General features: G+C 38.4%; 1 protein-coding gene across 1 annotated transcript; it reads right to left on the minus strand.

Annotated features, from left to right (window-relative positions):
* Positions 1-1976: 1976 nt before the first annotated feature.
* On the minus strand, positions 1977-6544 carry LOC139692275 (serine/threonine-protein kinase Chk2-like). Its single transcript, XM_071590356.1, has 8 exons — positions 6280-6544; positions 5938-6201; positions 5734-5861; positions 5517-5633; positions 5174-5377; positions 4231-4499; positions 3355-3607; positions 1977-2283 (listed from the first exon to the last, which is right to left on the minus strand). Exons 1-8 carry the CDS (start codon positions 6443-6445, stop codon positions 2143-2145), a joined length of 1542 nt encoding a protein of 513 aa, XP_071446457.1. The 5' UTR covers positions 6446-6544; the 3' UTR covers positions 1977-2142.
* Positions 6545-26145: the final 19601 nt, after the last annotated feature.

Raw genomic sequence — 26145 nt, forward strand, 5'->3', positions numbered from 1 at the left:
ATAAACTTGTGACTTTTGATTGTTCAAAGTAAAAGAGTAATTAATTCTGCTTTGAGTAAGTGTTAACTCTGAAGACAAAGAGTATATTTTTTCAAATAAGAAAATGGGCTCACAATACCAATAAAATCCCTGGTAAGAGCTTACTACGCATAAAAAAAATATTAAGGAATAATGTTATTATCTCATTATAAAGAGTATTTTTTTCTATTTTGTTACTTTCTTGGAATGGGCGAATGAGTCATTGAGATAATGTATTTGTTCACATCTAACCTAGACCAAAAAGGCAGCTCATGGGCTATAAACAAGCTTAAAAAACATCTACTTTGACAGGATTTCATATTATTACCACAGTCCAGGGATTCAGCAGTCACCAGCCCTATAAAATAGAAGTATTTGACTATTGATAGAGATTAAAAAGTTCTGAAGTTACACAGGAATAATCCACTCAAGTAGGACAGTTTGTGAGAAATGCTTTCTTGAGGATTTAATTTGATTTCTCCTATGTGTGAGATACATATGCACTTAAGTAACTAATTTAAATATGAACATGTCTGCTCAACAGGTATTAACAGGTTTTATTGGTCATGGAATGTTTTTCAGATTCCTGGTGTCTCTTAGATATTTTGAATTATATGCTGGGGGCATCATCAATCATCAGGAAGTGTGTTCATTATTTTTTGCATAATATTAATCGATGAAGCATAGCTGTTAATGATTGCTGGCAGTAAACCATGTCATCCCTCCCTAAAATTTGAAACATGAAACTATTTTTAAGGCACTGGAATAAACATTTAAAGGGACTAATCTTGTGTGTATCATGAAATTGAAAATATTAATGTCTTTAAATTTCTATAGCCATTGTAATAAGCTGTGGGCAGCATTTTGATGCTCATAGGTGCTTGTATTGCATGGAGGCCATAAAAAGTATTAGTTCACAGCAATGAACCTGAAGGTAGGCTTGATAGATGAGGGTTGAGTTCATCTGATACTAAACCCAACCGAGTGTGAAATTCACACATCAGGGTAAGGAGGCTAGCTTCTTTCTCTTTACCGTCTCAGGAAGACCTGGTTCGTAACTGAAAAACCACATACCTTGGATTTAGTTGAGGGTTTCCAGAGACGTGATAGGAGTGTCTCCCATCCAAGGTTTTGTGTTTGTTAACCTGCTCCTACAGGGGCAGGTTATTATCCAAAAGACTTTAACAAGGTGCCTAGTCAAATTAGGAGACAAGTCTACATGAAGTATGCTAAAATATTACTCTTATTAGCCAGGTTCACTCCAATTATAAAAATATTTGAATCACTAAACCTTAATCTCACTAAGCATTGCTAAGTGATTACACCTACCCATGTCAAGGTTCATTATTTATGGATTACAACTAATGGGGACTCAACCAATACTTGATAAAAATTAGTCCAATAAGACAGATTGTATATGAATGTTGTGCTAAATGAAAAAATGTAATATCTCTATGAATGTTATGGTCTCTACAACCATATTATCAGCATAATATAAATGCTTCATAAAAAAGTAAAAATTAATCATGAGGAGTTGACCTTCTAAGATGCCTGTAACATCTAGTTCTAAGGTAAAAAATCTTTTTTTTTCCTCTCCTGTCAATTTGATGTGGACTCATAAGAAAGAGCACAAGAGGTTAGGGATTTAATTGCTTAATAACACACTGCCATTACATTTTACGCCCACATCAAATGTAGGGACATTATATGTCTAGTTAATTTAGGTTCTGGATTACATATTTCAAATGCTAGATAAAATAAAATAAGTCTCCAAGCTATTCAATAAATCTAACCATATAATAACTTAAAAAAACAAGTAAAGTAATAATTCAATACAAAATGTTTATTTATGAAACTTATCTAGCTACATAATAAAATGATTACAAAATATAATAGCATAGAAAGTGTCGATTTATATATATTATGATATTAATTAATATAACAAAATATTAGGAAGGTCTTCTGAGTGTGACTAATAATGACTTCAAACACCATTTATCTCTCTGGGTTTTTATATAAAAAAATAAATAAATAATATGTGTTTTATCAAAACATCCTCACTTCGAAATGCATACACATATAAAAATGGTCAATGAGATCATTAAAAATTCAAGGTACAATTTATCAATGCAAACAATCTATAAATGGCATTATCTTCTTTCGTTTGACATCATTTGAGGAACCACTGTTACCAATGCATTCATGCAAGTGTCTCTTTTTCTCATTAGACATCAGGTTTTCAACCTGAGATTTCATTTCTTCATCCTGGAAAAAGAAAAGAAAAATTATTTGAGCAATATTGATAATAATTTTAAGTACACATTTGGCAGTTTATGGTTATTGAGAGACAAGAACATTTTCTTCAGATACCTTTTCCTTCAATCAATGTCAGTTAAAACCTCCCTACTTAGCTCTATACAAATAAGAAGTTAACGGTTTAAGTAACACTTAGTGATCAGCTTCATGAATATATTGAGAATTGATAGAGGTGAGGTCATATGGATGGCTTCAACTTAATAATTTCATCAAAATACAGTGGTATGGGGAAAATTAATAAGGTTTCCAGCACGGAAACTGCTCCATTATTAAAGAAAGAAAACTTTTCATGACTTTAGTGAATTGTTTTGTTTTCACCACGTAAGTCTCATTAAGGTGCAACAATTTCAAGTGAGGGTTGACTTTTTTGTCCAGGCATGTGTATATAGCCAATTGAAGAAGTAAGGGTGAGAAGTAGTTGTTGGGAGGGTGGGGGTGTACTGAAGAGGAGGGAGGGAAGATTGTTGGTTTGAATTGGCAGGAGGTGGTAGACACTGAGGGATTTGCGCACATTGAACAGGAAGGTGACATTTGCATGACTAGAGATTAGTTCTTTGGGTTGCTGCCTGATATCTGGAGGAGGGTTACGGTAGCAAGCCATCGCATCACAGGAAACAGAGTTCACTAAATAATGGCCAAATCATGAAACTTAAGATAATTAAAATTGACTCCACTACATCTTCTACACAAAATAAGAAAATATTTACGTTAAATTAAATCTTTAACTATATAAAGGCATTAATTTGAACATCTATTTCAACTCTCGATAATTCACAGAAATGTCTTCATTGATGATATTTTATTTATTTTTAGCAAGTGTGAGCATCTGCCTTAGTGGATATTTATATGAAGTTTTGGTGGCACTTTGGTGAGAAGACTCAGAAGAAAGTTACCCTTAAAATCAGCTACTGGAGGTTAAAAAGGAAAATACCGTTACATGGACAGGGAAAACAAAGAGATAGTAGAAGAGATGGTATTTCCAATATTTATTGGCCGATTGAAAAGAATCACCCTACGTACTTGCATCCATGGATGTTCCAAGATTCTGTCATTGGTTATCCTAAGTTTTGGATCAACTGTCATCATTTTTTTGATCAAATCTATAGAAATATCAGTGACATGATTCCACATCCTTCTGGGGAAGCAGTAATCTCCAGCCAATATGGCAGATTGAAGTGTTCGTCTATTGTTGACACTTCTTGTTTCACCCTCTCCTGATATGTCTTCCTTCTCATATGAAGACGATGGCAAAAATGGAGGGCATCCACTCAAACTGATGGAAAGAGAATGAAATGATATTATGCTTGCTTAACAAATATCACAATAATATAAATGCAAAAATTCTTCCCTAAATGGCCATCTTGCCCTTTAACTCTTTGTGGCTAGTGTGCGTGGTTGTTTCCATGCTCACAGCATACCATATTTTGGTAAAATGATGATACAGGACTTTTGGTTCACATGACAAATTAAATTCTAATATCTATTCACATTTCTCACTAAGAAATAGTTGTGATGCACGATTCTATAATTCCCATACGCTTTAGCTACACATGTTTCAATCTTGATCTCCCATCACCCACAGCCTTAAACAAAAGTTATCCGGCCAGCTGAAAATTTTCTTTCATCCGGTCAGCTGGAAAACTTTCCATGCAAATTCCAGAAATGAATCAAACTGTGAAGTACACAAGTTTTGAATCAATTTCGGGTGTTAATGAAAGACAATTTAAAACAGCCATTTTAATTGAGTTATCACTGAACATGGAGTGTAAAAATCAAAGCAAATATTTGCAGATTCCCAAAATCAAAATGCTTAGTGGAGGGTGTTAGTAGCCTAAGTTATTGGATTCACTGGCCTGGACAAACATATGGGAAAACTCCAACATGTTCACTACTTACCATACATACAAAATTACCCCCATGCTCCATATATCCACCAAATGGGTATAACCACCATGATTGGGGTCACGAGTTTCTAAAATCTCCGGAGCCACATATAATGGGCTGCCACAAATAGTTTGCATTATTCCACACCGAATTCTTTCGGAACTTCCTGAATGAGAAAACCCTGTCCCAAGGTGTGACCAGTCAAATGATTTGGAAAGACCAAAGTCTGCTACTTTTATCAGAGTATTGGGTCCTTGGTTAACCAATAGTATGTTCTGTGGCTGAAATAAAGAGGTTTACATACAAAATTAATAAGGTCAAAAGTTTCATCTTAGATTACTTCAGGTATTTCACAGTAATTCATAAGTCATATGTTCCCTTAGAGTCGACGAGTGAATTATATTCACATCAAACAAGTAGTAGTTTTTAGGGGAGGCGACGGACAGCTGAAGTCATTTGTGCCATTAGGGATGGACAGGAAAGGATGGAGAGAAACCCGGCACTCCTTTAAGCACCTCAAGTAGGGATCGAGATACAACTGAAAAAATATTCAACACCGCTGGGATTTGAAGCCTGGCCCTCTCGGTGGGAAGTCAGCATGATAGCCACAGCACAACACATCAAACAAGTCTTGTTAGTAATTACTCAACATTTTCACTGAGACAAGGCTATTCTCATTATCAAGAGCTAATGCTGATTATGATAATAATAGCAACAGCATACACTGAAGTCCACATTCTATACAAGCGGTGCACCTTCCCTAAATACATGCTAGTTCCCCACTAACCCACAAATAACAAGAATTCCCTCTAGATAAATTATTCCGTTATCATGATAATATGTATTCTAGAATCACATCAGGCTAATAATTAGATTGGTATCTTCATCTAGGATTACCAAAATCCATTTACTATAAATACAATTTACGGTCGGAAGTCAACTGTGGCTCACTCACCTTTAAATCTCGGTGGGTAATTCCTTTTGAGTGCAGATACTGCACAGCCAAAACTATTTGATAAAATATTTGCTTCCCCTCTCTCTCAGACAGATGTTGCAATTTCAGAATGTATTTCATCAAATCTCCACCTTCTGCTAAAGTTAAGATCATATAGCAGCTCTCCCGAGTATCAAAACAATCTTCTATGTGAATAACACAAGGCTGAAAAAATGAAATCCGAAGGTTGTTATCACAGTAAAAAATGTCCTGCCAATTTATGGTTACTTAATTAGTTATCTATAAGTGAATATGTTACAAAAATATCCGATTAACTTGCAGTGCAAAATATAAGCACACTTACATGAGAGAGAGCCCTTAAGATCTTAATTTCATTCATTATCTTTGAGGGCTCATTGAGGCCACCATTGCTAAAGAAACTCTTACGTATTATTTTCATGGCAACAGCCTTCCCCGAGCCCTGAAAAAAATAGCCCACTTTTACTGTACAATGCCCACTATTATCTCTACGCTTATCATCACAGTACCATGCAATTATCGTGGGCACAACACTTAAATACCTTATCAAAGGCTAGACGAACTTCTCCACAGGAACCTGCCCCAATTTCCATTGTTATGATGTACTTCTTACGGATTTCCTCCGGGAAAATCGACTGCTGTTCTCTCAGACAGTTCGTAAAGGCGTACACTACCATAAACGCATATTTAAATGACATGCAAAGAGGCTTTAAATATGCCAAAATAATCATAATGCTTTATCTTACCTTCTATACAGGGCTTAGCTAAAGATATTAAGTCATTATTTGTTAGAGGAACTTTATTGCCTTTGCCAATTTTTTTACAATTCACGTAAGTTCCGTTACTACTCATGTCTTCCAGGTAGACCACAAAAACTGATGCAAGCTGCACGCGAGTTAACTTGAAGTGAATTTTACTGACAAGCTGAAGATTGTCATTGCTCATGTTTTTGAAAAACACTATGTCACATGACGATAGTCTTCCAAATGTGTACGCATCATTTTCCAGCTCTAAGAAATAAAAATACATTTTAATCCAAGAATATCATTATGTTAAATAACTAGTTCAAAATCTACAATGATACACACCTATAATGTCATTGTTCAAAATAGCAGACATGGGGATGAGCCTGCCCCAAACCAGTGAGTTTTGGGGCTCAGAAGACTCAGGTCCACAACTGTTCCAGTTAGAGGGATCAGAGTCAATTGGGTATGTACTTGGAGGACTCTCTGACACGCATACATCTTGGCTCATTTCGATGGCAAATAACTGACAATTAAGGATGACAAAAACACCGAAAGCATCACATAGTATGATGTATTGGACATCAAGATAGCCGCTCCAAGCACATGGCTCACTGTTGCCTGTTTTGCAGTATCAAACAAAACAATAATTCTGGAAAGTAAAGATTATACTGATTTTGAATCTATTAATTTATATAATGGGATTGAAACCACATTTAAAGTAAAAAATACCAATATTAATGACACAGATACGTGGATTACCAATAAAATAGTAATGTACGGGGTATCATGTAACATTTGGCAACAATGACTGTTCGCCATGTTTTGTTTATCAAAGGAAAACGGCGGAAACCGGAAGTGATACTCCTGGAAGAGCGCCATTGATACGAACCTTTTAATGTCGTAATGCCTACGGGTTCTGCCAAATTCTCTGGGTGAAATCTTGTTTAAGTTTAAAAGCTGTTTCATCAACATCTCTCGACATATGAAGGGATACCTCGTGCCTAAAGGTGATTTTGCTAATAATTTTCTAAGGTTTAAATGAAAACTGGTATACCAATGGATTCGACCGGTTACCTTTTCTATCGCGATCAAAGAACTATGGCTGTAGGTGTTATAGACACTTAACAGTGAACTTAGCAGTGAAGTTACATAAACATAATTACATACAAAAGAGCCTACAGTGTAGTTATGTGAAAGTGAATAACTTTCTCTTTACCTCTGTATGCATTCAGCCCACTTTATAAAATAATTAAATTCACATATCCCTGGCTCCAAGTATATCAAATGCACAGTTTTTATAACTGCCGTAAGTCGTGGAATTTGAATAAAATTAATGATTAAGTTTGTTTTATAATATTTTACGAAAGCTTGTAAGTTTTTTGTAAAATCTTTGTATTCCGCCCATAGGCAGACATTTATTGTTTTTCCCGATGATAATTGTGCTGTAGATCCTTTAATGCAATATTCTTAAAGTGTGGCGATCTTCACATGGTCAACAATTGTAAAATTTAAATTATTGGTAGAAACCTAAAATCAGGATAAAACTTGGGAGGAAGAATTCACGATTATTTCATCATCTCCCATATGAAAATAGAGCGCAAACACTTGCCTTTACTGTACTTCTGTTAATGCTTATTGGATAGCTATCTTATGAAAAAAGATTCAATTGCTTGAGATTGATTTGGCCAATTCAGGCGAACTTTCCTCAAATTCGAATGAAATGCCACATATAGTGGAAAACTTAGATGTGAATTGAAATTAAAATATAATTTAAGTTACTGCGAAATTATTAGTGTGTGTCATGTATACATTGCAGCCCATGTGTATACATTGCAGCCCATGTTCTATCAATTGTCATCCATATTGTTGCTAAAATAGATTAAAAATGTGAGCCGATTTTGCATATTCAGTGTCATTTTCAACAGTTTGGAAAGAACAGCTTCATGGAATGGTAACCAGCAAAAAAGCAAATAATAATTAAGATATCTGTGTAGGCCGAATGTAATGGAGAAAGTTTGATAACAGCAGCACAGTGCTAACTTTTTCCCCAATTTTATTCAGACCTAGGAAAAAAATGCCTTTATTATTTAATCAATACTTGTTTTCATATTGCTATAGCTTTCCTAATTCATTCTTATGGGAGCACTTGAAATATATTGCATTTAAATATATCATCTTAAATAGTGTACTCATCCTGGCGTATAAGATTATTTTGCCTGCAAAGATATTCATACCTATAATAGTAGAAAAGGGCCAATATAGTCATGGAAATTTTGGATCTGTAAACTTCAATAATGTCAATCAAAAGACCTAGGAATTTCTAATAATGATAAGTGTGACCTATAACATGTATAAAGAGTTAAATAAATCCGGGCCCAGCTGTGAAGAAACAAGAATATAGAAAGAAGTGAGACAAGAGTGTGTTATCTAAACCATTAATATCAATGTCTATGTTGAGAAAATATTAAATTATATCAAAGGACTTGCTTCAGGAGTTTAATCCATCAAGAAGAAATTAGTGCATATGTTGGGATTTCCAAATTACATAGAAGGGAATCTAAATAGGTAAATTGTTAGCATGGGGAGGAGTAAACCTTACTGAGTTAACACTAAAGGCTAAAAACAGAGGTGAAGGTTTCTGACGGAAGTGGAGCACAATCCTAGTTATCAACTCAAATGTTGGTTTGATTATTATTAAGTAATCTATCGGTTAAGGTAGGTTTTTCGATTGGCACAGCTACTAAATAAATATTTTGTGACTCCTGACAAAATCCAGTATCCTACTTTAAATCAGGTCCCTCTTTATCCCTGAGTACTTTCTTCCTCCCTTCATCCCGTCCAACATCGCTATCCAGTTCCTGCCATTTCCTCGTTTGCCTAACATTCTCCCATCTATTACAGTTTTCAGCATCCCACTACCAGTCAATACACCCCTCATCCATTTTTCTTGCCTCCTTAGGATTTCTCCCTACAAATCCCTCTCTTCGCCCACCATACCAAGTAGTTCCTCATTTGTTTTCTTCTCTGTCCATTTCACCTTCTCCATTCTTCTCCACACCCACATTTCAAAAGCCTCCAGTCTACATCTATCCTCCTGCTTCAATGACCACGTTTCCGCACCGTATATTGCTGCGCTCCATATCAAAGTTTTTACGAGTCTTTTCTTAATATCCTTACTCAACGTCCCTGTCATCAACTCCCTCCTCCTTGGGAAAGCCTCTTTGATTAATGCATTCTTCTCCTTACATTCCTACTACTTTGACCGTGTTGCTCCAAAACACTTCCGAGAAACGTAAACTGTTCTACCTGATCTAGTTTTTACCCTCCAATTTTAATTTTTAGCTTAGCCTTTTTCTTTCTAGAAAATCACATAACCTTTGTTTTATTAATTTTGATTCTCATCCCATACCTGTCGCACTGAATTTCCAATTCACTCAGCAATGCTTGCAACCCCTTGGCTGACTGACAAACTGAAGCTTGGTCATCAGCGAACCTAACTGATTTTAAGATTCTCCGCCCACTTTCATTCCTACCTCCAGTTCTTCCCATGCCCTTTAATCATTTCCTCTACATACAGGTTGAAAAGCAATGGTGATAATGGGCAACCCTGCCTTACACCTCTTCTTAACTCTGCCCATACGGACTCCCCGTTTCCCACCCACACCTGAGCAGTCTGAGACGTATAGATTGCAGATTAGCCTCCTGTCCCTCCAATATATTCCTATTTTCTTCAATATAATCATTAATTTTTCCCAATTCACTCTATCAAATGGTTTTTTGAAATCTACGAAGCAGGCAAATACCTCCTTGTTGTATTCTATATTCCTCTCAATTTAAAATCTCAATACTGCCTTGGCATCACGTGTGCCTCTCCCCTTCCTAAACCCAAACTGGTCATCCCCTAAGTAATCATTTGCCCTATTCTATATCTTTTTGTTTATGATCCTTTGAACAACTTGTTCAAAACTGATCTCACTAAGTCTTCCGACCAGATTCCTTCCTCATACTACGAATCAGCCCATATAGCCTCTTCCTCCCACATTTTCCTAAACATTTTAAAAGTTCCGCAGGAATGTTATCCACCCCCACGGCCTTATTTAGTTTCATCTCCCTTGATGCCCTTTCTATCTCATTGTCTAGTATGCCTGGGCCTAAGCTATCTTCCTCTACGTCATGTTCCTTTTCTATGTCTAACTTTGTTTGTCTAAGCTCTTTACTATACAGTTCTTCTATATATTCCTTCCATCTCTCTTGGATCTTTCCTGTGTCAACTATTATCGTACCCGCCTTATCTCTAACTGCTAGCATAGATCTCCCTTTCTTATTTCCCGATAACGATTTAACTTTGTTGTACAGCGCACCGATTTCACCCTTCCTCTGCAGACTTTCCATATCCTCGCACTACGTCTTCTACCATGCTTCTTTTGCTTTATTTGTTGCCCGCCTCAATTTATTGTTTAACTCTTTGTACTTCATTTTGCCTAACTCCGTGTGTACATTCGTCCATTTTCTCCTCTCATCAATTTTTGTAATCATCTCACCCATGATACATGGTTTCCTAGTCCTTTTAGCATTAACGGGTCCAAGAGTGCCTTTCGCGGCTTTAGACAACCCTTTCTTGATACTTTCCCATTTTTCTTTGTTAGTTCTTAGCTTTAAATATTCAATTGTTCCCAGGTCAACTTTGTGGTAATTCATGCTAATTAAATGAAGTATACAAGTATCTTTCCACTCTCCTTTATTCACGAACAGCCAGTTTCAACGCTCAAGCGTCATCATCAGGTACAAATTAATCAAGTTGCAGTCCATTTATATACCATTCATGAGGGAGAGGAGGGGTGGGTGAGAGAGGGAGGAGAAGGAGGGGTGGGTGAGAGAGGGAGGAGAAGGAGGGGTAAGAAAATGAGTTTGCGATCGGCATTGATGTGGAGAGGGGTTTTAAGCGTCAGGAAAGGTGAATGGTTTGTTTTACAGTTGGGTGGGGAGTTTGTCGGGTCTCTCTGTGAACGAAAGGGGTACTTCCAGGATTGGGGAGAGGTATTCAAACAATAAATCATTAACCAAATGACCCGGTTTTAAATTCTTTCTGATTTCAAACTCTTCCCACTTGTCCAACCTCCTTCCTTTTTCTCTCTGGTGTAAGAGTCCTGACGCTAAACACCCCTCTCCCCCCCTCCCCATCAACGCTGATCGCAACCCCATTTTCTTTCCCATCCTCCCCCCTCTCTCACCCACCCATCCTCTCCCTCATGAATGGTATATAAATGGACTGCGACTTAATTAATTTGTACCTGATGATGACGCTTGAGCGTTGAAACCAGTTGTACATGAATAAAAGACAGTGGAAAGATACATTGTATTTTTCATTTAATAAACATAAATTTCCACGAGTTGAGCTGGGAACAATTGAATATTTAAAAAACGCAAGTATAGTGAAAAAGGCCAAACTCTGCCGGACACTGACCTTCAAGTAGAGGGTGGCATCTTTGAATATCTATATATTGTATTGTTTCAGGCTTCACTTCATGGAAGTAATTAATATCCATTACTAAAAAAGAAAGAAAGACTCGTACTTTTCCACAGATTTTATTATACGGTACAACGCGTTTCACCGACTTGCGGCATCATCAGGTACAAATTTATAAAAAAAAAAAGAGCAAGCATATATACCCTCAGGACAGAGTGGGGGCGGGGAGGGTTGGAAGGATTTGAGAGGGGTGTGGGCTCGCAGGTGCGTTGATGGATTGTTTTGACCATTTCCAGGCTAATTTCTCGGAGAGGAGAGGGGAGGGGTATGGGAATAATTGCTCATTACAAAGTGTCATGTTGGGGTTCACCAAGTGCCTTCTAATCTCTAATTGCTCGAGAGCATCCATTTTTAATCCTTTTGGGAGTGTGTGTAATATCTCTGGGACAAAGTCACTGCTGTGGTTGAATTCTAGTGAATGCTTGGCGAAGAGAGAGTTGTTATTCTGATTTTTGTGACACCTAGCGTGTTCCTTGACTCGTAACTTGATATTCCTGCCGGTCTGACCGACATAAACGCTGTTGCAATCCTCGCATTTCAGTTTATAAATGCCTGATTTGAGAAGGCTATCCTGGGTGTCTTTTCCATTGGCTAGAAGTTTGGAGAGGGTTATGGGTGGGTAGAAGGCTGCTTTGAGAGAGGTGGGTAGGCAGTTGGAAATCCTATATGAAAGATCTCCCAGAAACTGGATCGAGCACCACTTAAAATCTTTAGATACTGCGGGCTGAGATACGAAAATGCTTTTTATGGCCATTGCTTTTTGTTTTTTCCGTAGTAATGTGTCAACTAGTTTGGGGTTGAAACCATTGTTGGTAGCTATATTAGTGATATTCACAAGTTCAATTTTGAAGTTTTTGGGGGAAAGGGGGATGTGTAGGAGGCGGTGGATCATGGAGTGGAGGGCGGAAAGTGAGAAAAGTGGTGTGCGGAATCATTAGAAATTATATGGTCTGTATATGTGGGTTTCCTATAAATTGCAAATTCGTGTCTATTATCCCTAATTGTGATTGTCAAGTCAAGGAAGTTGATGGTGCCGTTGACGTCTTTTTCCATGGAGAAGGAGATATTCCGATGAAGAGTGTTTAGGAAATTAAGGAAGGAGTCTGTCGGTTGGTTCCGGTCCATAGGCATAGTATATCGTCAACGTAACGAAACCAATAGCCCACGTTTTTGTTATGCTGATTGTCAGCCTTAAAAAGATGTTCTTCTACAGAATTGAGGAAGACTTCGGCTAGGAAGGGGGACAGTGGGGAACCCATAGCTAACCCATCCGTTTGGCTGTAAAGGGTGTGGTTGAAACTAAAATAATTCTGGTTAACTGTCATTTTGATGAGGGGGACCAATTCATCTGAGATATTTTGGGCAATGGTGGAATCCTTGAGTAGTTCTTCCACCCTAAGCAAAGTTTCCGATATTGGTACGCAAGTAAATAAATTGCTAATGTCGAAGGAGACTAGCCTCGCTTTTTCCGGGACATCAATATCTTTCAATTTTCGGGCTAGCTCTATAGAGTTTTTAACTCCATATTTAGGTTTAAAACCTCTGAGATCTCGGAGCAATACGTCTAATTTTCGTGCCAGAAGGTGTGAAGGGGCGGACACAGCTGAGATGACAGGCCGAATAGGTATGGCTTTTTTGTGTAATTTGGGGAGTCCGTACAACCTGGGGGCGGAGGGGTTCATTTGGATTAAACTAAATTTTTCCCTAGCATTTAAAAACTTACACTTGGACACTGCACGTTTCACTTCACTTTGGAAACTCGCGGTTGGGTCTTTGGATAACGGAGTAATAGGATTGTTGTTGATGAACTCAAGGCACTTTTCCACATTCACTCGTTTATCCAACACTACGACACTAGATCCCTTGTCAGCTTTCTGGATGATGAGGTCTTCCTTGCCAATAGTCTTCCTCAGGCGTCGGAGGGTGGACGTATGTTGCTGAAGGCTGGGAAAGCAGGTCGTTGTTGGCACTGCTTCCTTCAATGAGGACATGATGATTTCAGCAACTTGGTGTTTGGTAGCCAGAGATTGATTCCGAAGGGCAACCTCGCAATCTGCGGCTGGATTTTTAATGTCAGCTTCGGAAACTTTCTTAGAGGGAGCAAACGTCAACCCTTTCTTTAAGATATTACTCTCCTCCTCAGTGAACGTATGGTGACTAAGGTTGACAACTCTTGCGGCCGGAACAAATTTCGATACTGTGCGGGGACTGTTTTCCAACTGCCTACCCACCTCTCTCAAAGCAGCCTTCTACCCACCCATAACCCTCTCCAAACTTCTAGCCAATGGGAAAGACACCCAGGATAGCCATCTCAAATCAGGCATTTATAAACTGAAATGCGAGGATTGCAACAGCGTTTATGTCGGTCAGACCGGCAGGAATATCAAGTTACGAGTCAAGGAACACGCTAGGTGTCACAAAAATCAGAATAACAACTCTCTCTTCGCCAAGCATTCACTAGAATTCAACCACAGCAGTGACTTTGTCCCAGAGATATTACACACACTCCCAAAAGGATTAAAAATGGATGCTCTCGAGCAATTAGAGATTAGAAGGCACTTGGTGAACCCCAACATGACACTTTGTAATGAGCAATTATTCCCATACCCCACCCCACTCCTCTCTGAGAAATTAGCCTGGAAATGGTCAAAACAATCCATCAACGCACCTGCGAGCCCCCACCCCTCTCAAATCCTTCCAACCCTCCCCGCCCCCACTCTGTCCTGAGGGTATATATGCTTGCTCTTTTTTTTTTATAAATTTGTACCTGATGATGCCGCAAGTCGGTGAAACGCGTTGTACCGTATAATAAAATCTGTGGAAAAGTACGAGTCTTTCTTTCTTTTTTAGTAATGGATTTGAATATCTACTTCTATAGCAGATGCATCTATCTTGGACTCATCCCGAACTATGTCAACTTGAACACCAACAGCGGTGAGGCAAGCAGCCCGAGCAGCACAGAGAGTATGGGTGAAAAAAGAACTGCAAACCTGGTACGCAAGGAGGAACAACATCAACCACTACAGATTCCTGTTACACCCAGAACTGTGCCAAGAGTTGAGTTGGATTGTATGGACGTTAGTGGATGACTACGTTTGACAAAAAAGCAGTGGTATTGCTCACAAGAAGTGGTTAGTTATCTGTGATAAAATTGACCTTCTTGAAAGGTTAAAGCATTCCTCAAAAAAGCCCACTGCGGAGGCTACACCATACGTCTTTCACAACAGAGTTGTTAACATGTCAAATGTAGAACTTGACTTCAAGCACAAAAACTTAATTGATCATGGTTTTAAATATGTCCCAACATTCCAATTGGAACGAAAGACTTGGAAAATTTAGCCATGGACTGTGAAGTTTCTCTTAGAAAGAAAGACATCGGCTAAAAGACGATCATAGCTAGGAAGTTAAAATCCTTTGTAAATGTGGACTTCCCTAAAAGTAGGTTCTATTCTCAAGAGCTAACTTCGATCATCTCATGCAAAAAATTCTTGAAAGACAACAATCTGATCGTTGAAAAAGCAGACAAAGGCAACACAGTGGTAGTGATGAATTAAAGTGACTCTATAGAAAAGTGTTATGACTTCATCAGCAGTGAAAAAATTGTGAAACTCCCAAATAACCCCACCACGAAATTCCAAAGAATAGTTAATTAAGTGTTTAAAAACCACCCCTAATATCCTCAAAGAAAGTGACATTTACAAAGCAATAGTGATGAATCCGAGGGCTCCCAGATTTTTTGGCCTTCCTAAATTTCATTAAGTAAATATTCCCATTAGGCCAGTGATTTCCAGTGTATCCACCCCCACGAGAAAACTAGCCTCCTTTTTGAACTCCCTCTTCAGAGAGTTGACAAATTTCCAATCTAAGTTAGGAGTGAAAATTTCCAGTGATTTCTGAGCACAGCTCTCCAAGAAAGGTCCGCCGCCCTCCAAACATATCCTAGTGTCATTTGATGTCAAAAACCTTTTCACAAATATCCCGGTTTTGGAAGCATTGGTAGTGGCGGAAAGAGTGCTAAAAAGTGTTGGGGCCGAACCACCCTTCCTCAGTGAGTTCATGTCACTTTTGAGATTGTGTGTAGAACAAAATTATTTCCAATATAACAATGAATTCTTCAAACAAGTTGAAGGATTAGCCATGGGGTCCCCCTTATCACCACTACTTGCTGACTTGTACATGGACGATTTTGAAAGTAAAATATTCCACAGCCCCTCAATTTGTACCAAGAATATTCACTGTTGGTTTCGATATGTAGACGATATCTTTGCTACATGGACAGGCACTGATAGGCAGATAGAAAAGTTTATGAACAACCTGAATTCCCAATGCAAAAGTATCAATTTCACTTGTGAGAAAGAACATAATAATCAAATAAATTTTTTAGATATCACAGTTTCGAGAAAGGGATGGGACTTTGAATTTGCAATTTTCCGTAAAAGTACCACCACAGACCACATCATCCCCTCCAACTCCTGCCATCACGTATCGCATAAGCTTTCCACTTCACATTTCCTTCTAAACAGACTGTTGGCCATTCCTCTTTCCAAAAGTAATTTTGTTAAAGAACTCAAAACGATTAAAGGTTTAGCAATGAAAAATGGCTACAAAGAAAATTTAATTGACAAAACACTGCAAAGAAAATGTTACTTCAAAGCATACAATCTTTTGTTCAAACCTATTAATGTGGAGGAAATAGGTTAGAAATGGTGCAAACTCCCATATTATGGATTGATTTCACAAAAGTTAGCCAACCTTTTTCTTAGGGAGAAATTTCGAATACCTTTTTACAATACTAATAACTTAAAATCATTCTTGAACACTACAAAAGACAAAATATGTGCACAAAATAAAAGTGGGGTTTATAAGTTAACTTGTGGGGACTGTAGTGCTATATATATAGGTCAAACGGGGAGATCATTAAAAACACTGGCAGAGGAACACAAACGCTGTTTCAGGAACTGTGACCTCAAGCAATCTCACTTTGCCAAGCGTCTATGGGAAGAAAATCATGGGAGTGATTTCAACCCGGAACTCTTACACCAGATGGAAAAAGGGAGGAGGATGGAAAAGTGGGGAGAGAGCTCGAAATCAGGAAGAATTTAAAAACGGGTCATTCGGTTAACAATTTATTGTTTGAATACCTCTCCCCAATCCTGGAAGTACCCCTTTCCTTCACAGAGAGACCCGACAAACCCCCCACCCCACTGTAAACCAACCAATCACCTTTCCTGATGCTTAACACCCCTCTCCCCCCTCCCCATCAATGATGATTGCAACCCCATTTTCTTTCCCCTCCTTCTCCTCCCTCTCTCATCCACCCCTCCTCTCCCTCATGAATGGTATATAAATGGACTGCAACTTGATTAATATGTACCTGATGATGACACTTGAGCGTTGAAAATGGTTGTTTGTGAATAAAGGAGAGTGGAAAGATGCATTGTATTCTTTATTTAATAAGTACTTAGCTCTTTACCATCCTTTATGACTTCCTCTACTGCCTATTGGCATACCTTCCTTTTCAATCCATTTAATGCTTCTACATTCCATTTTCTAACCCGCCGCCCCTGCCTTATCTTTTTGAAACGGATGCTTCATTTCATAACAACTAAATTGTGGTCAGAGTCCGCATCCGCTCCCGGGAAGCTGTGTGAATTTATCACGCTGTTCCTAAACCTATGTTTAACCAAAATATAATCTAGATGATACCTTACGTCCCTACTACTTTGACCATGTTGGTCCAAAACACTACCGTGATACGTAAACTGTTCTACCTGCTCTAGTTTAGCCCTCCGATTTTAATGTTTAGCTTAGCCATTTTCTTTATAGAAAATCGCATAACCTTTGTTTTATTAATATTGATTTTCATCCCATACCTGTCCCACTGAATTCCCAATACACTCAGCAATGCTTGAAACCCCTTGGCTGACTGACAAACTAAAGCTTGGTCATCAGCAAACCTAACTGATTTTATGAATTCCCCGCCCACTTTCATTCCTACCTCCAGTTCATCTCATGCCTCTTTGATCATTCCCTCTGCATACAGGTTGAACAGCAACGGTGATAATGGGCAACCCTGCCTTACACCCCTTCCTAACACTGCCCATCCGGACTCCCCGTTTCCCACCCACACCTGAGCAGTCAGCGGCATGTACAGGTTGCCGATTAGCCTCCCTTCCCTCCAATCTATTCCTATTTTCTGCAATATACTCATTAGTTTTTCCCAATTCACTCCATCAAATGCTTTTTCGAAATCTAAGAAACAGGCAAGTACCTCCTGGTTGTGTTCTATATTCCTCTCGATTAATAATCTCATTACTGCAATGGCATCGCGTGTACCTCTCCCCTTCCTAAACCCAAACTGATCATCCCCTAAGTAATCATTTGCCTCTATGCAGTAGTACTCTCTATTCTTTTGTTTATGATCCTGAGAACAACTTCAGCTGCGTGGGATATCAAACTTATCATCCTGTAGTCCTCACATGATGTAGCCTTTACCTTTTTCGGAATAGGAACTAAAACTGATCTCACAAAGTCTTCCCGCCAGATTCCTTCCTCATAAATACTACAGATCAGCCCATGCAGCCTCTACCTTCCACATTTTACTAAGCATTTTAAAAGTTCCGCGGGAATGTTATCCACCCCCACGGGCTTATTTAGTTTCATCTCCCGGAATGCCCTTTCTATCTCATCGTCTAGTATGCCTGGACCTAAGCTATATTCCTATACGTCGTGCTCATTTTCTATACCTAACTTTGTTGGTCTAAGTTCTTTACCATGCAGTTCTTCTATATATTCCTTCCATCTCTCTTGGATCTTTCCTGTGTCAACTATTACCTTACCCGCCTTATCTCTAACTGCTAGCATAGATCTCCCTTTCTTATTTCCCGATAACGATTTAACTTTGTTGTACAGCGCACCGATTTCCCCCTTCCTCTGCAGACTTTCCATATCCACGCACTGCGTCTTCCACTATGCTTCTTTTGCTTTATTTGTTGCCCGCCTCAATTAATTGTTCAATTCTTTGTACTTCATTTTGCCTTTTTCTGTATTTACATTCTTCCATTTTCGCCGCTCATCCATCTTTGTAATCCTCTCGTCCGTGATCCATGGTTTCCTAGTCCTTTTAGCGTTAACAGTTCCATTAGTGTCTTTTGCGGCTTTAGACAACCCTTTCCTGAAACTTTCCCATTTTTCTTCGATAGTACTTAGCTCTTTACCATCCTCTAAGATTTCCTTTACCGCCTGTTTGTATTCCATCCTTTTCAAACCATTAAAGCTTCTACATTCCATTTTCTAACTCGTCGCCCCTGCCTTATCTTTTTGAAACGGACACTACATTTCATAACAACTAAATTGTGGTCAGAGTCCGCATCTGCTCCCGGGAAGCTGTGCGAATTTTTCACACTGTCCCTAAAACTGTGTCTAACCAGGATATAATCTAGCTGATACCTTTCTGAGTCACCTGGCATTTTCCATGTATACCTGCGTCTTTTGTGGTGTCTAGACTAAGTGTTGGTGATGACTAACCCTTGTCTCCTGCAGAACTCAACTGCTTTCTCCCCATGGTCATTCCTCGTGCCTAAACCATAGTCCTCCACCTCGTCACCATCTCTTCCTTCGCCTACCGTCGCATTCCAATCCCCCGTGATTATCAAATGTTTCCCTAAGGGAACACACGCGATTATGTCCTCTAACTGATTGTATATCCTATCGACCTCTTCTTCCTTATGGTTGCTCGGTGGCATGTATACCTGAATAATAACCAAGTTCGTCGGTTCTGCTTTTATCTCTACTAGCAATAATCTATCCGTTACCTGCTCTATGTTGACTACGCTTCTTCCTACCTCTTCATTTAATACTATGGCAACCCCTCGTTGGCTCTCGTCCCCACCCCTGTATACTATATTATTCTATAATTATCGCTCCAGTAATCCCCGCAATCCTTCCATCTCACCTCGCATAGACGTAAATTATCTATATTATTATCTATCTATCTATTTAAATGGGGATTAACACTTAATATAGATAAATGTGCAGTTTTGAAATTTTGGAATAAAGGAAGCGAGGAACAGGATATAAACTACAAAATAGAGGGTTCAGTATTGACTACGGCAAATCAAGTTAAATATTTGGGGGTTGTTCTAACACCACGCCTTTCATGGGGAGCACATATCAGGACAATATGCGGATCAGCTTTAAAGAAACTTGGCTTCATAAAACGGGTGGTGGGGAAATGTAATGAAAAAGTTAAAGAGAGGTGTTATTTTGCTCTAGTTAGACCTCATTTGGAATATGCCGCAAGTATTTGGGATCCGTGGGAGAAAATTTGGCAAAAAGAATTAGATAAAGTCCAGAGAAAATCCGCTAGATTCGTTAAAAATTGTTATGATAAAAACACAAGTGTGACAGGTCTCTTAGGGGATTTAGGCTGGGAACCACTTGAAGTGCGGAGAGAACAAGCGAGGCTTAGACTTTTAGAAAGGTTCAGAACAAACGAGTTTAAATATGACACTGAAGGAATTATAATGGCCCCACACTACTTAGGTAGATCAGACCACAAAGATAAACTAAGGGAGATAGATTCCAAGACAGATAGGTACAAATACTCATTCTTTCCCCGAACAATCAGTAATCATAATAGCAAGAAACCGAAGTCACTTTAGAAATATTAAAAACTTTGAATTTACAAGTCGGAACAAAATTAAACACTATAGAGATGTTAGGTATACTTTCAGGTGCATGTGTATGTTAGTTGGTAGTTTGAGTGTTTGCATGTGTGTGGGGTGTAAGTGTTCATGCATGAATGTATGCCATGTTTTTTTTTTTTTTATATATGATTTTGTTGTTATTGCATGCGATTTTTTTTTTTTATTTTTTTTCTTTTTTATTTTTCTTTTCTAAATTATGGGTGGTGTCCTAGCACCCCCCGCCACACGCCCTTGCGGCGGCTTGCGGGGTATTGAGTAGATGTAGATGTAGATGTATATTTCCCCTTTTCATCTCTCGCTTAACATTCTCCAATTTCCCTGTCCTCATCATTGTCCTAAAATTCCACGTTCCTATTCTAACTAATTCGGTCTTCTTTTCCTGCGTCATCTGTCCTGATGCTGCTGGTTTTCCCTTGCAAGGGTTTCGTGGGATGATGACCGTGGAAGCCTTGCCTCCTTCGCTGCTAGGAACGGCACACGGCCGATTGGGCCGAGCCCCGTTGCTGCCAGGGCTCATCTGTAGTGACTATCATATTTATCTTGGGAATGATAATTGTGGTGGTTTCCTATTGCCTTCCTTAATAGTATTTTTAACGTGACACCATCACTTTCTGGCTGCCCCACTGGGGTCAGATGCCATTCCAGCCGCCTCACTGAGGAACAGCTGCTGCGTGGACTAACTTTCATCTGGCTCCTAACCTTTGACCTATCGTGCATGGGTGACCCTACCAAGGGCAATTATTATAACTCCCACCAGCACAGCTCTAGGGGTCATCGGAATGCACAAGCCCTCAACCACGTCAAGGGTTAGTCTGGGGAGGGTGTTGGTTTGATAGGCAAGATAAAACTTCTTCTAGTACTAATGTCACAGCATGTGGACGTCACATGCTGTTATAGAAAAAGTTATAATTTGAGGTCAGGCAGATGGTGAACATTGAGTTTAATCATCATGTTAAATTTTAACAGCATTCCGTGATTGAAAATATGGGGTAATCCAGAAGATGGCAGGTGACTTCATTTCCATCTCAAAAAAATTCAGACCATTTAGTAGTCTTGCAGTATAAGCATTAATGGTAGGTGATGATGCATGGGAGGATAGAATTGAAATTCTGTGTGAATGTGGACATTTTGGAAGGTAAATAGCGCTTAGGAAAGTTAAGACAAACCATCTAAAGGATATTAAACCTGGGGACTCACAAATAATGAGGACACGTAACAGGAGGTGTGAAGAGTCATTTTTATGTATGTAAATAAAATGGAGCCTTCTATCAAGGAATAACATGGAACAAGAAAATATTAAAGTATTGAATGAATGTGTTTCTTTTCCTTTGCTATAGAATTCTGACTCTTATTGTCTCTGAGTACTTTTGGAAACCAAATGTCTCTTTGGAGCATCACTCACTGGAGATTAAATATGAGTTCATAAGCATTAAGCAGTGTACTTTGAGCATAGAATTCATCATATAGTAATGAACTTAAATTTGCAGTCTTTTGGAGGCAATATTAGTCAATGATTAAGTGTCCTCAGCTTGCCGATTATAGTGTTACTGTGGCATTGGTTAATAAAACTTTTAATAAGCAACGCAATTCGTTATGCACTTAGGGCTGCTAGTGTGTGACCCACATCACCTTGATGAGTGATGGAATGTCATCATGGCAACTTTTTTTGGCCAACAGATGCATCAGGGGCAAAATATACTTTTCAATTTAGATTTTTTATTGTTTTGGAATAAGAAAATAATCTATAAATTAATTTTTAATTGTTCTCTATTGTAGGAAACTTTTGGGCTTTTTCCTACAAAAATGGCTCAGATACCATGTGAAAATCATTTGTAGTATTCTTTGCTATATTACTTATGTAGCAAATATATAATATTATATATTTGTGTGTACATACTACCTTGAACAAAAAGTTCCCGGAATAACCACCGTGTGGCGCTCCCATCGTTCCGATTTGAGTTCTGTTTTTTTGTTAAATTGGTACATCTGTTGTTGATATTCCCTTAAAATCTTAGTATCATAACTTGACATTTGCAAAAGTTACGTAGCCAAGAGTACATCTATCTCTGTGTGTGTTGGCGATTTTTTACATTTGCAGAAATGGATTTAAATTTTCAACAACGAACTTGTATTAAATTTTGCGTAAAAAACGGATTTAGTGGCGCACGGACGTTGGAAATGTTGGAAAAGTGTTTCGGCAACGATTCTCTAAAAAAAACGGTCGTTTACCAGTGGCACGAGCGGTTCAGAAGTGGTCGTGAGTCAATCGAAGATGATGAACGCAGTGGCAGACCATCGACATCGAAAGTCGGTGAAAAAATTGATAAAGTAAAAGAAATGTTGGTCAATAACCGCAAATTAACCATCAGAGAAATAGCGGAGGACTTGAACATTGCCTATGGATCCGCCCAAGACATTGTGGTTAATGATTTGGGTTTCCGTCGTGTAGCATGCCAAAAGACCTCAATTTCATGCAAAAAAGAGACCGTGTTGACGTCGCAAAAGACATGATTTGCGAGGCTGAATCCGATCCCACATTCATCAAAAGGATCATTACTGGAGACGAGACGTGGGTTTATGAGTACGACACGCAATCCAGACATCAGGCAAGTGAATGGCGTTCACCAAATGAGCCGAGACCAAAAAAACCACGTCGTTTTCAGTCAAAAAAGAAGGCAATGCTGACGGTTTTCATGGATTACAACGGTGTAGTGCATCATGAATTTTTGCCAGAAGGCCAGACAGTAAACAAAGAGTATTATTTGGGCGTTATGAGACGTTTGCGTGAAGCAATTCGCCGAAAGAGACCAGAAATGTGGGCAGGAAACTTGTGGATTTTGCACCATGATAACGCACCGTCGCACAGTGCTATCATTATTCGTAATTTTTTGACGAAAAATGCAACAAATACCATCCAACAGCCACCGAATTCACCTGATTTGGCTCCCTGTGACTTCTTTCTGTTCAATCGAGTTAAAAAACCATTACGGGGAACGCGTTTTAGCAGCCGAGAGGAAGTAATGGAAAAATCGCAGGAAGCACTGATGGACATACCGAAAACCGACCGTAACTTTTGCAAATGTCAAGTTATGACACTAAGATTTAAAGGGAATATCAACAACAGATGTACCAATTTAACAAAAAAAACAGAACTCAAATCGGAACGATGGGAGCGCCACAAGGTGGTTATTCCGGGAACTTTTTGATCAAGGTAGTATATGACTTTTTTTCCATGCAGTGGTCATATTATATAGCCATTTTAATGTACATTGATTTCCTTTTCTTAGTGGCTTGTTGAAAAATAAAGGTTTTTTCACACAAACTTTTAGTGGAAGTTTTACAAGTAGCTTCACTTTGTACATATTTAGTTTATAATTTTACTGTTAAATGTAATTTACCCAGTAATTTTACAAGCTGTGATAAATGTTGCTAGTGTGTATTCTGAAAAATCACTATAAATTCATTTAGTTCAGCTCCATTAAAAATTTAAGTTTTGCATGCATAATTGTCATAGGAATCAAAATACATTTTATCAAGATGTATAATAATTTATTTCTATGACATTCTAATTTATTTGTGAAAATTTCTGCCAAGAAAATGCATCATGCCATTGGCACCATTAGGCTAGTTAGCCATGATTTTTATAAATGAATAATAAGCCTGAACTTATATTGGCCGTTCTGTCACATTTAATACATGCATTTTGCACTCAATCAATGCCTATTGACGGAACTGTGTATTTAAAAACACCTTATTTTCTACTGCGTGAAAGCTAAAAAATGGAGGTGTGACTCGCTTCCTCTGTTTCAAAGGTTTCTTTCTATTCTTTGATGGTCCACTTGCCTATGTCTTTGACCGATTCAAGATTTGCAAGATTGAAATGGTTGATTAAATATGGCAAAAACCATCTCGATTCCTTGTGGCTAAGATTCTGGCAAAGAGTTTAATCATATCAGTGAATATTTTCAGTTCCTTATGAGCAGGAAGGTTTCCATTTAAAGATTCATCAAAATGAATATTAATTGCTGGAGGATCCATCTGCTGTTGCTTTCTCTAAGCAATTGTTGACTATCGGTAATGGCCGTATTCCTGTCAATGAATCAAATGGATTGATTTCATTTCCTTGAAGTTTTTGCAATTTTGTTTCATCGAAAGATGAGCTCATCAACAAAGGGTTCCCAAACATCATTGATAACCACAATCATCACAAATGGTTGTGTGAGCGAGCAATTTTGGCGGCTAAGAACAAAGATGTGGAAGACTAAAACTTCGTAATTCAGAATCAAATCGTTGGTACTCTGCATTCATTCAAATATATTGACTTTTTAACAAACGAAGATGAAGTCACCAACTATCCATCTGAATTTTTAAACTCCTTGGATGTGCCTGGCTCACCACCACACAATTTACAGCTGAAAGTTGCTTGGTGGTCAGGATGCTTCGAAACCAAATGAACCTAACCTATACAATGGAATGCATTTGGTGATAAAAAACTGATGATCAATGTGATTCACGCGACTATACTCACAGGAAAATTCAAAGATGAGGAAGTTCTCATTCCGAGCATTCTCATGATCCCAACCGATATGACCTTTGAGTTTACATGAATTCAATTTCCAATTCGTGTTGGATTTGCCATGACGACTAACAAATCACAAGGCCAATTGTTGAGTGTTTGTGGTCTGAATCTAGAAAACCCATGTTTTTCTCATGGTCAATTATATGTGGCATGTGTTGGTAAATCATCCACTTTATATGTTCTTTTGCTGATGACAAAACAAAAAAATGTTGAGAAAGAGAATAAATCCAAATGTAAACATAGATTCAATAAAAAAAATTTCTTTCTGACCAGCCATTGTAATACTCATTTTTGTAGATTTATTGAGTTTGTTTTCCTTATATTAGTACGTATCGTCGTATAACAAGTCAAATATGATTAAACTCAGTACAGTCAATCTTGATTTGATGCAATTACAAAAGCTAAATTTAATTTAGAAACGTACTATGTAAAAATAATACCCAGAATCACTTCCGATGATTTATTTTTCTTGGCACTTAATCAATATGATTGTTCTTCTCAAATAATAGCATCCTTATCCTCATATATTCTTATCTTACCAGGAATATTAAACAATAGGACATAGTCTAACAACTAGCCACAAGATTAGCAATGGGAAATTTCAAAAAGTTGAAATTTGTACCGCTGAAATGTTGAAAAATCGGGCTGGGAATCACTCGAATCAAGGAAGATGCAGCAGGCTTAAAGTGCATCCATCAATCTTACCTTGGGTATGCTGCATGATAAGATATTTCAGAAAAGTTACAATAGCTGTAATATCTGGGTAGAAAAGAACATAGTTTTAAGATAGAGCCTCAAAGGCATTTTTCTAATACAGAAATACATTCCTTTTTAAATTATAACATAGAGGATTGGAATGCTTTGCCTAAAAGTATGCTAAATGCCCTCCCAAGTAACGTTGACACGTTATGGCTGCGCTAAGAAAAATTGATGTATTTTTAATGAGAGTATGTCATGTCTCAGAATAAAAAACCATGCACAGCAACTAACCAGTGGGTCGGTTTGGTAGGTGATAGTAGAATTCACTCAGTACTAAGCCCTATGTGGTGTGTGAAATTTGCGCATCAGGGTTTTTGCCCCAGTTCCTTTCCCTGTGCCGGTTATGGTTTCCCAGGAAGAGCTGGTGCTCGATAAATCACAAGGCTTGGGTGGAGCTGTTGGTGCCTCGAGAGGCGTGCCCGAGAATCGAAACCGGGCCTTGCTCCTACGAGTTATACGACAAGCCATGCACAAGTGCGTGAGGAGTTGTATATACACCCAGTGGGACCTGAATGGGAATCGTTTTCTTATGAGTGCAGTAAGAATTTTTGGTACCATGTGAAATGTCACTCATTCCTCCAAACTGAAACTACTCCTATAAAACTTAGATTTTAATGGCATTATTTCTGTCATAA

The sequence above is a fragment of the Hetaerina americana genome, unplaced genomic scaffold (genome assembly GCF_022747635.1).
Source record: "Hetaerina americana unplaced genomic scaffold, ioHetAmer1.1.p SCAF_4, whole genome shotgun sequence".
In the NCBI taxonomy this organism is placed as follows: Eukaryota; Metazoa; Arthropoda; class Insecta; order Odonata; family Calopterygidae; genus Hetaerina; species Hetaerina americana.